General features: G+C 31.3%; 2 protein-coding genes across 2 annotated transcripts; both read right to left on the reverse strand.

Moving 5' to 3' along the window:
• Window positions 1–752: 752 nt before the first annotated feature.
• On the reverse strand, window positions 753–2,178 carry LOC134710285 (uncharacterized). The gene is made up of 2 exons (XM_063570585.1): window positions 1,950–2,178; window positions 753–1,554 (listed from the first exon to the last, which is right to left on the reverse strand). Exons 1-2 carry the CDS (start codon window positions 2,148–2,150, stop codon window positions 1,204–1,206), a joined length of 552 nt encoding a protein of 183 aa, XP_063426655.1. The 5' UTR covers window positions 2,151–2,178; the 3' UTR covers window positions 753–1,203.
• Window positions 2,179–8,846: 6,668 nt separating this feature from the next.
• Window positions 8,847–10,326, reverse strand: LOC134710292 (uncharacterized). Its single transcript, XM_063570598.1, has 3 exons — window positions 10,057–10,326; window positions 9,397–9,793; window positions 8,847–9,004 (listed from the first exon to the last, which is right to left on the reverse strand). The coding sequence occupies exons 1-2, from the start codon at window positions 10,270–10,272 to the stop codon at window positions 9,527–9,529; spliced, it is 483 nt and encodes a 160-aa protein (XP_063426668.1). The 5' UTR covers window positions 10,273–10,326; the 3' UTR covers window positions 8,847–9,004; window positions 9,397–9,526.
• Window positions 10,327–17,931: the final 7,605 nt, after the last annotated feature.

Genomic DNA, 17,931 nt, shown 5'->3' on the forward strand with positions numbered 1-17,931 from the left:
TTGTTGCTTTTTTGCTTCATCATTCTTAGATAACTGTGTTTCCCTGTGAACCGTTACCTTATAAACAAGGATGGTCAGATTTTTTTTTCAAAAATACAATGCAATAAAATTAACGGTATCAATTTTCTTGCACCAGATGCGCATTTCGACAATACATGTCTCTTCAGTGATGCTCGTGGCCAAAATATTTGAAATCCAAAGCTTATATAAAAGATGAAGAACTATAATCCAAAAGGTCCAAAAAGTAAAGCCAAATCCGTGAAAGGAATCAGAGCTTTGCTTGAGGGAGATACATTCCTTAATTTATAATAATTTCTAATATTTTGTAACAGCAAATTTTAATAACACAAAAAATCCGTATTTCATGCCAGTACCGAAGATTCATATTTATATCACATAAACATGTTCTCGTCCTGACATAAATAATGAAGATTTCAACTCTCTAAGGCAAGTTGGCTTTAGATGGATTGGCCAAAAAAAAATATATATCCTTTTTGTTTGATAACTCTTATAAAAATTTGTGTATGAAGTATTTGCCACTGAACTTTGATAAACCAGCAGTCAATCAAATTTTACTGAAATCAAGATTCATATAAAATCAAAAATAACATGTTACATGACAACTAAGGGTTTAATGTTTAATGTTGAATAATAATGTGCAATGAAAAATTAAATCATGAATTCGAACTTGTATTCGATAGTAAGTTTGTCCTGTTCATCAGCCGATTTAATTTATCCACAAATCCTAGATACCAGGGTATTTCATGCTAAAATGTATAACTGTCTTGTGTATACTGTTGTTCTTCATTAATGGTATCGTATACACAACATCCTCAATGTTATTGTAAACAGACTATCAATTGTTGATAGAAATCGTTTCCATCATTCTCACGATCTTTATTACACGGATTATTTCAATATTAACATTGCATTTGAAATAATGATACTTTTTTTTAAATTCAGAGCAATGAATGGTAGCATAACATTTCCTAATGTAGCGAGATATTGGATGAAAATAGTTGAACTTTCAGGCTGTTCAATCACTTAATTTCAGCCAGACATCTGTTTTACTATAAAGCTGATACTCAGCTACACGTCACAATGTCAACTGTCCTCAAACAGTTCACGAAACAGTTCACAGGATAAGTGCGTGATGTAGTATCCCAAATATATAAACGTAGCTAATGGATTTACATAAGTGATTCATTTGCATTCATCAAATCCAGAATCTGTCGACACAATATGTTTCAGTGTTACAGTATTGTCTTTGAAATCATCTGATTGATGGCCGTCGACAAGATTCTGGATATCTTCAAAAACAGTTTCGGATTCTTGACACATATGTTCCATTTCACTTTGAGATGCGACAGTTGATAGGGGATCATGACTGTCACTTTCCGAAAGGTATCGTCCTTGAAGATAAAACATGCTAGTACTGCTTCCAAACGACTCTTTGCTATACCCGTGAAATGTTCTAGATTTCATTTCCTCTATATTCTCGTTCAGTGTTAATAGTTGTCTCATGAGTATCAAGTCTTGATCAAGTAAGGAAACCTGAAAGAATGAAAATGCCTATCATATTAACACAGTTGAAGTATAAGTTATGAGATACCAAGCTTCAATATCCTTTTAACAAGTGTTTCAGTTAGGCAATATTTGTAGATAAATGCACGTAAAACTATACAATATTAAGTCCTTATCACATACTACTTCAAAGAATGTGTGTCAGTTAATAAGACGTTTTTCGTTTTGCTATGCTCCTGTTTGCTTGTCTTCGTCTTCTGCGTTTGGTGATATCCTTTGGGATCTTCCGCCTTACTTTAAACACATTTCACTAAACCAAGGAGAGATAAGGCAAGACGGTAGTAAGTTAGTTTGTCATTTTATAAAAAGAATTTAAATTTATTTTTTAAATATTTATAAATTATGCTAATGCATTTTATACTCACTATTTCTCTTTGAAGACGCTGCATTGAAGAAACCAGAGGTTTCTCTTTCTTTGCAGTTCCTGTCGACTCTGTCGTAGGTTCAATCCCAAAGATTTTTTTATAATGTTCTGTCTTCTGAAGACGACTGTAGTAAAATGATCGACATTCGTTCATCAGGTCTACTTGTTGCTCATATTTATCTAAAGCTGTTATCTCTTCCATTGCCAAAAATGTTCTAACGAGCACATTCTATTGCAGAATATTTAATAAATACCACAGACCAATGTCGTAACATATTCCTCCGATTTAAATGGGTCAGATGGTTATCTTCATTATCATTTATTATTGTATATAATGATTTAGATTATCGTCAAAACAATCAAACATAATTAATTGAAAGAAAAAGCAATATGATACCCCTGAATTAAAACAATTAAAATTAAAGCACATTTGTAGATGAATGATTTGAATTCAAGCGTCCTGATATTATAGGATTATTATTTTGTAAATAAAGGACATCCAGAGAAAATAACTTAAGCCATTTCTCTTGTTTTCACTTTTCATTCAATATTTATGTCATATTTACAATGATGACAGTGTCAGTAAACACGACTTTGGTATTTTTTCGGAGACTAAAAGGTTAAGAAACCAAATTTAAAAAAAACGTTTAAGAGTATCAAAACACAATGGTTTTACATTGCCTTATGCCCGGATTGCAGCTTTAGTTTAAGAAGTAAGAACCAAATAAGAATTCATACCCAGAGGTCGATCAGAGATAGAGATATATGACTACCTGGTCAAGATATGAGTCTATTAAGATCCGCGTGATGTATAAATACTCAGCCACGTCTTGTTCGAATGGGGTCGTTTAATTCTTTTCGTCTTGCAAGAAGAGTGCCACGCGAAACATTTGACGTATACCTCCAAAACACCACTTATTAATTATTGGATTTGGCATCAATATCTGCAGATATTTTATATGTTCATGTTCATTTTAACTGTCCGATTTTTTTACTAAATGTGCAAATGAAATATATCTACCGTATTTAGTCTTATTAAATTCGTCGTTTTTAAAATGTGATCGTCCATCTTTTTCTTTTCTTTTTTATTTGAGGGGGAGACATGATTATTTTTGGCGGACAAACTATTTCTATCATCTATTGGTACCATGGCATATTATTTTTCTTGATTTTCACTGTTCCACACTATTAATTCCAGCATTTTGTGTTGCACATTATGTATTTTCATCCTGTCTTTAAAACAATGCAGGATATTCATTTTCGAAAGCCACCAGGGCAATTGCACTGGATTTATCTTAATTGAGTAGTATTACCAATATTCTTACCGAAGTTCGGTGCTTTTTTCTGCACCAATAAAAACTGACCCCGACAAAATAGCCTACACCTGCTAATTGTCATTTGTCCCAAATGACCTTCGGACTGTTTCCAGATTTCTCCATGTACAAATGTTCTATCAAAGTCACTTTGTAAATAAACATTACTTTTCAATAGTACTGTGTTAATATTTTTCTGTTGACACATGTAAAGTACTTGGGGGACGTTAAATAAATCTGGTCAAACTAGTGTAATCAACTTACCATACGATTTAAAAGCATTTGAGACATGTCCAATTGGATATAATTGTACTTAATCTAACCCCATGTCGAGAAATATGTCAGTAAAACTGCTTGTCATATGGATAATACTTATATTTATTGCTTAAATGCCGTATCCTTTATTTTAATCTTTTAACTGCTCTAAATACTTTTTTGCCAAATCATACAATACAGTCGTGTATAAATTACTTGAGAATAGACCAAATGCTCTTCGCATTAGGTTTTACGAAAGAGATTACTTTCACTATGTAATTTTTACTGCTTAAATACTATTAATAGTGAAAATCTGGTCGACTTACGTAAAGATACGGATAAGATTAATAGCTAATAACAAATGACCAATGGGATGCAATTAAATGACAACTACAAAACCTTCCAAAATAAGTAGTTTATTTTTAACGGTTGAAATTGTTGCAAACCAATTTTTAGAAAACTGTATTTTACCTAATTGAAAGCAACTTTTGAATATAAGCTATTTCGTAACAGAGCTTTTCAAAATGACAAACGAACACAAACCCAACACATATATGTTGTTATGAATACTTAGTATATTACTTTTGAAGGAACCTTTATCCAATGTTAAAAATTCTGAAAGCAAAGTTTATAAAAGATAGGTATGTATGAAGCATGATATGCTTACCTTGGTGGGCACAACTGATCACATCCGGTTTTTGATGGGGTTTGTATTGTTGCTCAGTCTTCAGTTTTGTATATACTGTTGTTGGTAATTTGGTCCTTTCCCTTTTCTGTCATGGTGTTGTCAATATAAAAAAAAGAATATGTGGTATGATTGCCAATGAAACAACTCTCCACAAGAGACCAAATGACAAAGCCGGAAATTACAAATATAGGTCCCGTACGGCTTTCAACAATGAGCATCGCCCATACTGCTTTTAAAGGCCCCGAAATGAAAGTGAACAGTTTATTTTCGAATTATGAATTTTAGATAATTTCATTATCTTTTACGACTTTTTTGCAATACATTTATATGTATTTTTCATTTATGCAGCAACATCCACCGTCCTGCATTTAAAAAAGACAAAAGCCATACCGTATATGCGTGGAATGCATTTTAATGTGATAAAATTTATCTAAAAAAAACTTCCTGATTTATGTGTAAAACAATAAACAATTTGTTTTGAGAAAATACATAGATATAATTATCTATTTTAAACTTTGATTCATAATTTATGATCATATATGAAGTATTTGTGTTCATTTAGTATGCTCTTAGCTTCACCGAATCCAACTTTTAGAAGACAAACTACACACGGTGAACTACAAATGTATTCACATACAAATTAGTTATCGACTTAGTCATGTGTACATTTGCTGTCACACAATTTAAGCCAAGCAGAAACCAATAAAAAGAATCATTTTAATATCTGTGGTTTCAGTTTCAAGATGAAAATTACAGCAATGGGAATTTTCGTGTTACTATACTTACATTTTTTCGTTTCAAATATCGGTCACATTTTTCAAGTAAAAAATTAGAGCATATAAAAACAATTGGAATGCATTTGTGTAAAGTAAAGAGCAGAATACTGGCGCCTAATAATTTATATTATTTTTCTTTTTTTGTACAAAATATTGTATTTATTTCATTATCTTTATAAAATTTAAAAATATAGATTACACAATACATTTCAACTAGGACGATAGGTGGATTTCGTGACACATTTAACTATATCTTTAAAATTTGAAGTAATGCTGATATTTATGTGATATTGCATAAAGACATTTTGATAACATCTCCTTACATTCGTTTGATGGGATCAATTTAACTTATTCCATGTGATGAGTGTTCTCTACGTCAGTGGTGACCCTTATTTGTTATACCAAATAACGTTATCATTAACTTTAGAATTGATATCTATGTTTAACTCTGTTGGTGGTTGCCTTCTTGACCTTTAGTTTACATACGACTTCAAGTGACGATTAGAATTAAATATAGTCATAATACTATGATATCGATTACATATACCTGTTTTGAAACAAGGTGTAATGTATATGTTGTATTTGGACTGAACATTGTATTTGAAAAAAGACAAATGTTGTAAAGACAATAGAACGCGTGCTAATGCAAAGAGACATTATAAGAAAACTGATCTTTAATAAAAGATGACAAGCTAAAATGTCCGACACAATATCACAGATAAAAAGATCAAAATATGAAAATTTCCAAAAGTCGAATTTATCAATCTAAATAACTTTAATGCAGGAAGATTTTGTGTCCGGTACTTAGTTTTCATTATTTCATTATAAAACTATGTTATATATATTGCTTAACTTTTTATCAGTGTTCTCCTTGAACGAGTTTTCTAAACTAAATAAATATTGTTTTTACTTCATCCTTTTTTATGATAAATAATTCATATCAGATAGACAACGTTCCATGTTGTTTGGTAAATGTTTTAGAACTTAAAAAGTTTCTATTTTCTATATTATGTAGATTGCTTTACAAAAACTTATTATTTGCTTAGAAAAAAATAAAAATCATTATCAGAGTAGGGATAATTGGTTCGTCTTAGAAAGTCACGGGTGCTGTGGTGTTACCCTCTGATCTTTATCACTGAAAGTACAAGAGTTGGACTTTACAGGTTAAGGTTAATCCTGCATAATCTTCATTCATACATTTACTTATTCTATATCAATTTACGTCAGACAATAATCGAAATATTTTATTTCACCTTCTGTAAAGTTAAGTTATTATTTACACCTTTTTGAAGTTATAGATAACATCTCTTCAAATCCTCCCTTATAAATCTATTAGTTTGTATATACCTTCCTACCAAAGATAAACAATACACTGAAAACGTCACGATATTCATCCTATTCATCCTATTGCTACCGTTCGTTACTTTCTTGATTTAAAATAAAAGGGACCTTTTTTTAGTTTAAACTTTTTTACAAATGCGCCTTGTCGTTACGCGTAATGTCAGTCAGAACATAATGAGTTCTTATTTCTAGTTTCGTTAATCCCTGTGCTTCAAATGAACATGTTGAAGCTAAAGATGCTTATAACTTCACAAAAGCGCTTCTTTCTTATATATATAAATAAAAAAAAATGTTATTGTCGCTTATCTGTTATCCTATTATGAAACTTAATTTACATCATTTTGTATCTAAAATGTCTTCCCAGTGCTGGCTGCTACTAGTATATAAGTATCCCCGAAGATTTTCATTATTGATTGTTGTTTGCTTAATATTCAGTGGCAAATAGTTTCATACGTGTTCAATTGTTTTACTAAGTTTATTACTTTATTTATATAAAATCTCCTTGGTCCTTGATTTTGGATACACGAAGAGTACTAGTATTCAATTGCAGTTAGACAAATGTTGGTGTAGGGATGTTAGTGAACAAGTTAGTAGTCTATTAACACCATAAAAAAGAGAAGATGTCTTAAGTAAACGATCTCTCACTGTTACGATATTTCAAACTCTCAATCAGACGTACCCGTCACTCTCATTACGAAGCAAAACCTTAATGAGCCATAACACTTAAAGCAGTCTTTGTTCACTTGTATTACCCTGTACTATTATACCAGTTAAGACTTGTTAAAGAAACAAGAGTTTGATTATAATTTCGATGACTGTTTTAGATGCAAAAGATAAAAATAAATACTTTTAAATATTTAAAACGATATCGTAATATCTGCTTTTGTATAAAAGTACTTGCAACTTTATGAAATATTTTCAAATCTAAAAATAAAACTATCAAGGGTTACATTATTGAAGAAGGTATTTGTCATCCAAGAAGTTTTCAAAGGCCAATAGACAGCACTGTTTCTAATCAGTAAAATAATGAGTCAACCAACTGTTTTTAAATATATAATATGTATAATAATGCTTCGAGGAAAATGTTGAGTATTGGTGACTTTTGACCAGCACATGAACATTGTGCGGTATTAAAGTAGTTTTTGAGACTTCAACCTTCTCATTTCAGTTTCTATCACGGTAAATAAACAGAAATACCAAGTAGCTGTCATCGGTTGACGTGTGTCATGATTAGTTGTTTTTTTTCATTTTGAAAATACTCAAAGCTTAAAAGCTGTTAGCTTTCTATTTTGAGTTGTTTCTCTTTTTGCCGGGGATCCTTTACATCTTATTCTAAGGTATAAGTACAGACATACATTTAATTTAGGTCATATACAATACCCAAAGCAAAACTGTAGATAATTGTATGGCAAAGACTAAAAGCGTTTTACTTTCTCTTCCTAAAAACTATTTGGCATGTGTCTCCATGTGATGTCAATGATGTTGTATAAAATTGTCTATATACAGCCACGGATAAAGAGTGTAGGTCGATATTTTCATATAAGAGGTTTGTTTACTTTGAGCATGTTCAAAAACTGAGTTTTCTTTTATTACGGTATAATATTGTTTTTTTGTTGTTTTGCTTTCTCGTTGACACCTTCACTACAAGTTCGTTTATTTGAATGTACAAACCTTCCGAAATAAGGATTTAGATTTATTTTTCCGAAATTTTTATATTGATATAGGAAGATGTGGTGTGGGTGCCAATGAGACAACTCTCCATCCAAGTAACAATTTAAAAAGTAAACCATGTATTGTCTACATTTCATTAAGGAAACTAGGAAGAGCATGTCTTGTTTGTATGATTCATTATCAGTTGTTTTCATAACCTTTGTGCATGTTAATGAATGTTAATGTAATGAAAGAAAACAGCTACGTCAAATATACCACAAGAAACACTGGAGCCATCTACATAAAACGACAGAGGCTTCAGCACCTGATAATACAGACATTTAAAACATTAAACAATGAAAGTTAAGAAACATGAAACACGCACCAAACCGAAGAAGAAATAACACAACGTCTAAAACACTGAGAAATACAACATATAACAAAGTCAGGTGGTCTATTTCTACATGTATCCTTCTGAAGCATTGTGTCAGCAATTCTTTTGCAGACTTTTGCAAGACCTTCTTTACGAACGAGGTTTGCGAATTGCTCAGAATTTACTATGTTCCAGCACAGAGTAAAACCATTCTGTCTTCAATAAACGAGCAACTGAAACGTTACAAGCCAATATGGCTGGTTAAAAATTGATGTGAAATGCTAGACGACATGAAGACATATATCGAAACAATTCAAATTATATTTAATTTTTTTATTCAAATCTACCACATTGAATCTGGAACAACATTGTAACTCTTTCGGTTTTTTTCTTGTTGTTTTTATTTGTTATCAATTAAACATCAAATTGTCCTGTGCAAAATTAGGGACGCTATGCAATAAGTTATAAAATGATAAATAATGATGTTTTAATTCATATTGGACATACACAACGTTATACATTTCGTAAGTAGTCAATTGGATTGTTCAATAATCTATATTTTAACACAGTGTTCTTTGAGATAAATATAGAAATTGTCACTATATATTGTAAGCCTCGTGTCAGTGTGTCTGTTGCTCGTAACAAGGTCCCTTCTGCGATCTGAAAATGTAAAAAATAAAATTTAACATACAAGTACATACAAAACAGAATTATGGATGCACTGATAAAGCATAAGATACAATACATAAACACGAAGTGACAGTTTCAAGAATGTACTATTTGATACACCATTCTGTATTACGATTTTTAACCTCTAATACTTATGGAATGACAGCGGATAAAAGTTTAAAATTGTATATAGTAAATAACGAAATACAAAAATTGTCGTGCTTTCACTAATTCATAGCATGCATTGTTTTGATGTGTCCCCTAAGTGCAGATAGATAAACGCGTAAACTTACATTAATCTAAATTTAAAGCTTAGCATTGGTTTTATTTTTGTTTTCTATTTTTTTAACTACATTTACGTAAGATTTTTATGTTGAACTGACCTCCAGAAACACTGTTCTTGTTGTCATTAAGGGGTTGACACTAAGACTCTCTCTTCTAGTTGTAACTAGGGGGCGACTGCCTTCATGAATATGGTTAGAATATTCAGATATACAGTTGTTTAGTATTGAATCATTCTCCATAGCCAGAGTCTACATCTCTTTTCTTCTGGTCCGTGTCATCTTCGGATCCACTACACTCACAAGAATAGTCACTGCCAAGTGACATGGTGGACACGCTTTTACTCAGATGACACGTGCTGTCTTTTAGATAGTCTGCACTGTCATCTAAAGAATCTTTGCTTACACCATATAGCCTCTTGTTTTTCAGCTCCTCGATTGTTTCATTCAGCGTAAGTAGCTGCCTCATTAGGGAAAGATCTTGGTCGACAAGAGATGTCTGTAATGGAAAAAATATTGAATTAGAAATATTTATTTATTAAAGTGTCTTAGACGCTTGTTCATATTTTTTTAATTATTTTTTCTTGATATTATTTATTGAATGTATTTAGTATTTTCGTAGAAAAAAAACAAATGCGGCAATAGCCATATTGTTTAAAAGCACAGCTTCAAGGTAGCAATATATAATTATACATATTTAAAAGTACAGATATAATTGAGTAATATAATTGATAATTAAAGTTAAGCTAAAGCAGTACATACCATTTCAAGCCGTAATCTATCCATAGCCATCGACATAGAAGTCTTCTTTGATTCACATGCTTCGTTTTTATTCTCCAACTTTTGCTTCAGATTTTCAGTTGCTTTCACACGATTAAGATAAAATGATCTGCAATCATTCTGAAGGTCCACCTCTTTTTCATATTTATCAACAGATGAAGTTGTCTGTTTGTTTGTAGAATTAGCCTCCAAAACCATTTTTAAATTAACAAGTAAATGTATGTAACACTTTGATAGCAATATTATAACTGAAGTTAACGTAGCTTTAAAGAACCTTTTATACCAAACGAGATCGGAGTTGTTGTGATTGGTTGAACTGAACAGGTAAAAATAAAGGTATGATGTTGTCTAAAAGTAGACACGCTTAGTAATACTTTACGATTTAAAATTCAAATGAGTTTGATTATGAAACATTACTAATTTATTTGAAATTATTATGTTAATTATGGCATGGAATATTGTTTATAAATAAATATAAATTTAGATTATTTACTTATGGTTTTGATAGAAATAAACCCATAAAAAGCAAAAGTTTTAATTTCATTTTCAATATATTCCTGAGAAATACAGTTTTCCAGCACTTCCGTGTACAAAGCAAATACGAGAAACTCCCACTTCTCACTGAAACTCAAACGAAGAAATATTAACTTCGCAAATGACGAATGATTACTACTATCAGTTCTTAGTGGATAATGTGTATGTTACTTCTACGTTTGTCGGTGGCGTTGCTGGTTGACTGTTTTGCCTAAAGTGTTCAGGAGGCGTTTGCTTCGTTACCAAAACTGTTCACGTATCTTATTTTTTCTAGTGATTGTATTAAAAGTTAGGTTGCATTTTCATCGAGCGAACTTGATATCCGGCTATTGTACTTTAAAACGTTGTTGTTGTTGGTTTTTTTTATGCCCCACCTACGATAGTAGAGGGGCATTATGTTTTCTGGTCTGTGCGTCCTTTCGTCCGTCTGTTCGTTCGTCCGTCTGTCCCGCTTTAGGTTAAAGATTTTGGTCAAGATAGTTTTTGATGAAGTTGAAGTCCAATCAACTTGAAACTTTGTATACATGTGCCCTATGATATGATCTTTCTAATTTTAATGCCAAACTAGAGAATTTATTCCAATTTCACGGTCCACTAAACATAGAAAATGATAGTGAGAGTGGGGCATCCGTATACTGTGGACACATTCGTGTTTCTTCTTCTTATTTGCTATTATATGCTGAGGTTGTGGTGTAGAAATTAAAGATCCATCAAGGTATGAAGCGAAAAGGGGACTTTACTAAAACATTTCATCAAAGAAGCAGATTATCTCTTTGACACATTCCCCATTTCCATTCTCAATTTGATCTCTTGGCGGAGGCTGAAAATATATGACAAAAATCAATTATGAACTAGAGTTTCAGGGTTTTATTCAACGATTCTCTACCTTAACGAAATCTTCTATCTTAGAAAGCATTACAATATTTATCAAAGGTATCAGGATTATAATTAAAAACGCCAGACGCGCGTTTCGTCTACATAAGACTCATCAGTGACGCTCATATCAAAATATTTATAAAGCCAAACAAGTACAAAGTTGAAGAGAATTGAGGATCCAAAATTCAAAAAAGTTGTGCCAAATACGGCTAAGCTAATCTATGTCTGGGATAAGAAAATCCTTAAAAAAATCATGATTAATTTTGGGTATCTTCTTGTGAACAGGTAACCAGAAATGGCATACAAATGTTCTTATCCTAAAAAATAATTTACAATAACCTTCTTTGGCAATATTATCTGTCATGATTAGACTAGCCCATGATTATGTTTATTGCATACGAATAATTTCATTTATGTAATAAAGGTACTTTGTCTTACTTTTTATCAAATGAATTGATGTATTAGGTTGATATTTAAACATTTAAGTGAAAATGTCAAAATTTATGGTACGTGAAAATTGAGTATAAGATTAGAAAATTGTCTTACAAGATTTTTTTCCTCAATCATTCAATTATAAGAATTACCAACCTATACATATAACAATTGAATGATTTGACATAAGGAACTAATTTGTTTTGAAGTTGTGATATCGCCGTTTTTATGTATGTTCTGTTGAGTACTTGAATATTAAGACAGAAGATGACAGACTTCAATTTAGAAGTCGGAAAGAGACAAACAATATCTAAACAAACAGCGAAAAATGACGGAAAAAACAAAACATTAAGTAAAAACCGAAAGAATAAGCAACACGAACTCCACCAAAGCCGTGTTGATCGCAGGTGCTACAAACAGTTAATTATATCCTGCTCATGGTGAGTATTATACATGTGTCGTCAATTGTCATTCGGTGATGTCAAAATCGAAAAAGAAGGACGGAAAATGGTTTTGATAATTGGAAGATATTATCGATGGCCATCTTTAACACAAACATTCCATAACGGTCAACTCAGTATGGCACCCGTTAAACCATCGAAGGAGTGCATCAACTAACTGAAATTAAAAAAAAAAGAGGGGTTTTGTAAAGTACCTTTGACTTTCCAGTATATTGTCGTTCAGAATATTCCATTGTCTGCTTTACCCAAAGTATGTCAGTCAAAATTCATGCATGACTTATATAAGACTGTGGTCAGCTATATATGTATGACATTCGTTTTAAATAAGAAACCACTGCTCTATTCATTATTAAATGTTGTGTCTCAGCATTCTCTGCTTTAACTTTGGTTTAATGTGATTACACTTTCATATACAAGGTCTTCTGCTCTATCAAAGTATACATATTATTGATTGTGGTTATAAGACTTAAACATTGACACTAATTAAGGAGGTTTTTTAATTAGACAAATTCATACTGAAGTTATTGGTGATTCATACCTATGGTTTACACTTTGTCTGGTCTACAGCTGTAAAAATTACAGTATCAAAATTCAATGCGGTTGGGTTTTTTATTTTTATCTAATTTAGTATTATATGTATATTTATATATAGTGTATCTCGTATTTCATCCCTATTAATTCCTTTGTCATCATTATGTCATTTAAATATTATTATCCAAATTATCCAAATTATCCAAATTTGTGATAGTTGGGTTTCAGACATCAATGAATCATAGTTCGTTCAACTCACTGATTTCATACATCATGGGACAACTTATTCTCTCTCTTATGCACGCATCGCTTTCCTTTCCATTTCCCTTGTATTCGCATCAAATTTGGTCGAGTCCCATGAGTAGATACGAGAAAAGCTAGAAAATACTAAATGTTGAATATATAGCAAATACTTTTTTTACAAGAATAAAAATGGTGGCAATTTAGACTTTGCCACACGTCTGTGCGTTTGTCCAGTGTTTAGAGCCATACATATATACGATGAATGTTTACCCCTCTTTGATTAGACTGGTTAGACTGGTGTTGTTGAGCTGCTGTTTTATCCCACATATTTTTCATATATCTAGATATGTTCATACGAAAAGCATCTAATGAGTATATTTGAACATTGTGCAATATTGTGTCATAGAAAAATAAGGTTATAATCCAAAATTTTGTTTTTCATTTCATACAAACGAAAACAAATGATATAGTAAAACTGAAATGATCTGACATGTGTAATTATTCAAAGTACATTGTAATTGTATGTTTACTGTTTGACCAAAAGAAGAATACATTTGAACTGTACTTGTCAACATGGTTTCACTTACTTGAACTTTGAAGTTTTACTGATTATTTCAACTTCAACGCTCTCTTGAAATTTGTATACACCTTTACTACGTCAACATTTTATTCCGTACGTATTTTCCTTAAAATACATATAAATCATATTGTTATAGATGTATAAATGGATATTTAGTGACCAGTCGGATAAATTGCATTCATATTTAGCACGAGAAGAGGTTGATTTGCATGAATGTGTTTCCTTATTTTCATTTTACCTCGGGATCTACGCTTGGCCAGTTTTGTAGCGTGCTGTAAATTTGAAAGTTCATGTTTCAGCTCGCGTCTATGGAATCAGTTTCCAAATTATTTTTAAATAATGGAATATGGTGGTTCTTGTCTATACGAATTTACAGACCTACTAAAACATTGATAGCTCGTAAGTCATGAACAATTTGGTATACTTACGATAAATTTTAATCCTACGATTATTTGTGAAATGCAGGCCACGCCATCGCTTCACAAAAAAATCGTAAGCTTATCTTAAATTTTGAGTGCCTGTTTAAAAATATCCTTAACACGCTTCAGAAACACGATACCGCATGCATAATTGTTTGAAAGAAATTGTCGCCATTCTTAAACATTATCGAAAACAGACACAGTTTGCAATTAAAACAACAAAGAGTCAGTGTTCATAACAAACCCGAAACAACATAACTAATCAATGTTCTGAACATCGCATGCCCGCAAGTTCTTGTGGATGGTCACAAGCACTTGTCTCAGAACAAATCACATCTCTGTACTTGAAAGTGACGTTAATGTGTTACAGATTAATAACAGAGCTTTGATATATAACACGCCGAACAGCAACTATAAAGGGCCCAAAAACACTTATGAACCACATAAATAGACGACAACTGAACATCAGATTGCTGACTAAGAACAGGTGCAAACATTAAAGTTTGTAATGGAATTGGAAATTGAAAACAGCCCGTTATAAAGTTCATGCATCCGCAGCGCTATTCTGTTTTTACCTCCACGATGAGCTCTCAAAGATAAATACTAGTATTAATAAAAAAGTATTTATGGGAACCGAAATAATTGAGCAATATGATCATAAAATATGTTATTTAAAAAAAACCATGAAATATGTTATTTAAAAAAAAACATGAAATATGTTATTTAAAAAAAAACAAAAAAATTGTTATTTAAAAAAAACATGAAATATTTTTTTTTTTTTTTTTTTTTAAAGAGTTAAGTCATTGCTACCCTAGTTTTAGTTCAATTTACACATTGATTAGCTGTTAATTATGTAAATTAAGCTGATTGTACAAAATGAAATAGACCACCTTCATATATGTCGTATATATACCAGACCAAACAGGGAAGAAGCAGTTTGCACTTAGACTTGAGGGTTAACCTACTTCTGTGGTCAAATCATGTCTTTCGAGTTTTTATTTTCATACTGGCTTATTTCTTTCAATAAATATTGTGATTGCATATATTTGTTGGCCGATATTTTGAAATCTTTTTTATTTATTTACTTAAACGATATGGCCAACGAACAATTTGCTGACGTTTCAAAATTCTGCTGATACCCATGTATGACCAGTACTTCGTAATTATTTGGAAGTTATACTTCAAGCATTCTTAGAAGCTGTGCAGTTAATATTCATTTTTATAATATTTCATCTTTTTCGTGCATTGCATAAACACTTGTTTAGTTAAATTTTTAACATTAATTAAAAATTCAGAATAGGCTTCACGACGATTATATAGATAATCCACAGGTACGTTATTATGCGGAATGAACACTTAACAGTTTGAAGCAGTATCAGATTTTTCTTTTGGGTTTCTTCTCTGTATTCCTTAGTATGGTCATTGCACAAGGCACAAGTTTTATACACTCGGGACGATTTAGAGCTTGACAGTTGTATACACATTTGAATATTCATGAAGCCCTGTAGATGTTTTTTAGTTTTTTTTGTTGTGTAACTGTCTCATTGATGTATACCCCAACTTCTCCATTTATTCATATTGAAAACCACAAAGATAATTTATACTAAAGTGTTGTATAAGATAAATCAATATTGGACTCGCCCCCGATTGCAAAAAAATGATTTGTTTTTAAATCAAATGTAGCAGCATACAAATCTAGGGCAAGGGGATGCATTCTGTAGCACTTTATATATAAAGTTATATAATGATGGATTTCTTTTTTATATTATGACTTTGATAGAGAGTTGTCGCATTGCCACTCATACAACATCCTCCTATATCTATTATATGCAGCATGATGAGAAAGTCAAATACACATTTCTTGACTTCAAGAATTATAATTCTATATTATAAGTATATTGTATTTTGTTTTATAAAGTCAAAAGGTTGAGATCTCAAACTTTAGTTTAATCCACATTTTTATTCTCGATGTTCCAAGTCTAGAAGCCCGTCTGTAGTTGTCTCATGTCATATCTTATTAATTACAGAGTTACAACAACGGCGTTCTTGCCAAAACACCCGGGAAATATGGTTACACACGATATTTTGGCCAGGATATGAATGTGTACCTTTTCGCCTTGTACCAAACTGAATGGTCCTTCATCGGTTTTAATTGCGATATTGATAACAGATTCTTTCTTAATTGATTTCATAAAGAAATAATATGTAATGAACAAATGTCCATTCTATTCTTGACACCAGGATGTTTAGATAAAGTACAAGTGTCAAAATTTTGTTTTTATTTTGAAAATAATATATATCATAAATTATTTCATTTGATACATTCATGATGGTTAACGCCTTCTTTGTATCAGTAAGGTCCTTTGTTTAAGGTCATTCGTATAATTCACTTATATAATTTACTTGGATATTATTTTATCGGATTTGGTGCATCCCAAAGTACGTTATATGTTATAAATAAAAGAAATCTGTTACTTTAGTTTTACTGACACCTCCATAATATAACTAAGTAATTGAACTATATACATTTAGTGCTGGTACGGGGTTTTCACAGCTGAGGAAACAAAATACACTTCCAAAGACAAATAAATATAAATTTAAGGATTGACTTCACTACGAAACTGATGAATTTAATACTATTATTCCTTCTATAACACGAACTATACAATTGTATTGAAAAGCTTGGTATATTATTTTTCGTGTATAAATTTATCATAAATTTGTTTAAGACATTGACTAAGAAGACACATGCTGATTACTGTGCTTCATGAATTCTTTAACCTTTTTGTTTTAAACTCCAATGGTCTCTTAAAATCATACCAAAGCGAAAGCATTCGGTTATGCTAGTGCTAGATGCTAGGAAAAGGTATAGCCTTTTTACATGTTTACACAATTTAGCATTGCATTTTATTTTTGGCAAATATTAGAATTACATCAAACGTTTTCATTTAGCATTTCTACATTAAGTGTGTTTTAAAATATAGCTTGGTTATTGTACAAAGAACTAAAACGATTTTATAAAATGTATGAAGTCGATTTTTTTCCTGGAAAATACGACGTTTTTGAAATGACTTCTTAGATATAATGATAATCATGCAAACCTGACCTCAGTATCCTGGAATCAATTGATTACACTTTTTGTGGCTGAACACGATCGGTTGCTATTTCCGGATGTCCAGTGTCAAATAATGCATGCTCTAACAATTTGCCTCTTCGAACTATATTTCTAATAAATGTTTAAATTCACACATTCAAGTGACAACGAAAATTCATTCGCAAAAACAATTAAAAAATATAAAAACGTGGTATATATTCTCACCGCAATGTAATAACTTTCGAACTTAGAAGATGAAAATACGACTTAACATAGTTATGGGACAGAAACATGAATACCGAATCTGATTATATTATGATATATAAAGTGATGAGTAACTTGCATATATATTTTTTATTATTAATTATAGGCAGTTAAATTGACAGTGATAAGGAAGTATTTTCAATGATACAAACCAAGACAGTAGGTATAAGTGATTCATTCCATTTGTTTTCATTATGGCAAAACTTTCAGCTGTAAGACTTACTTCCTTGCAGAACTTCATTAATAATCCTTTGACTGTGATACCTGTCAATATGAAGCTGACAGTCTGTGTTTGTCAAAGACACAGAACTGTGTCGGTTAAAAGCTCTTAAGATGTTATGTTAGTAATAAGCCGTCTCTAAATAATTTTTATTTTCATTTATATTTATAACAAGTCAATCAAAAGAATGCACATTACCATTT

This window comes from Mytilus trossulus, chromosome 1, assembly GCF_036588685.1.
Source record: "Mytilus trossulus isolate FHL-02 chromosome 1, PNRI_Mtr1.1.1.hap1, whole genome shotgun sequence".
In the NCBI taxonomy this organism is placed as follows: Eukaryota; Metazoa; Mollusca; class Bivalvia; order Mytilida; family Mytilidae; genus Mytilus; species Mytilus trossulus.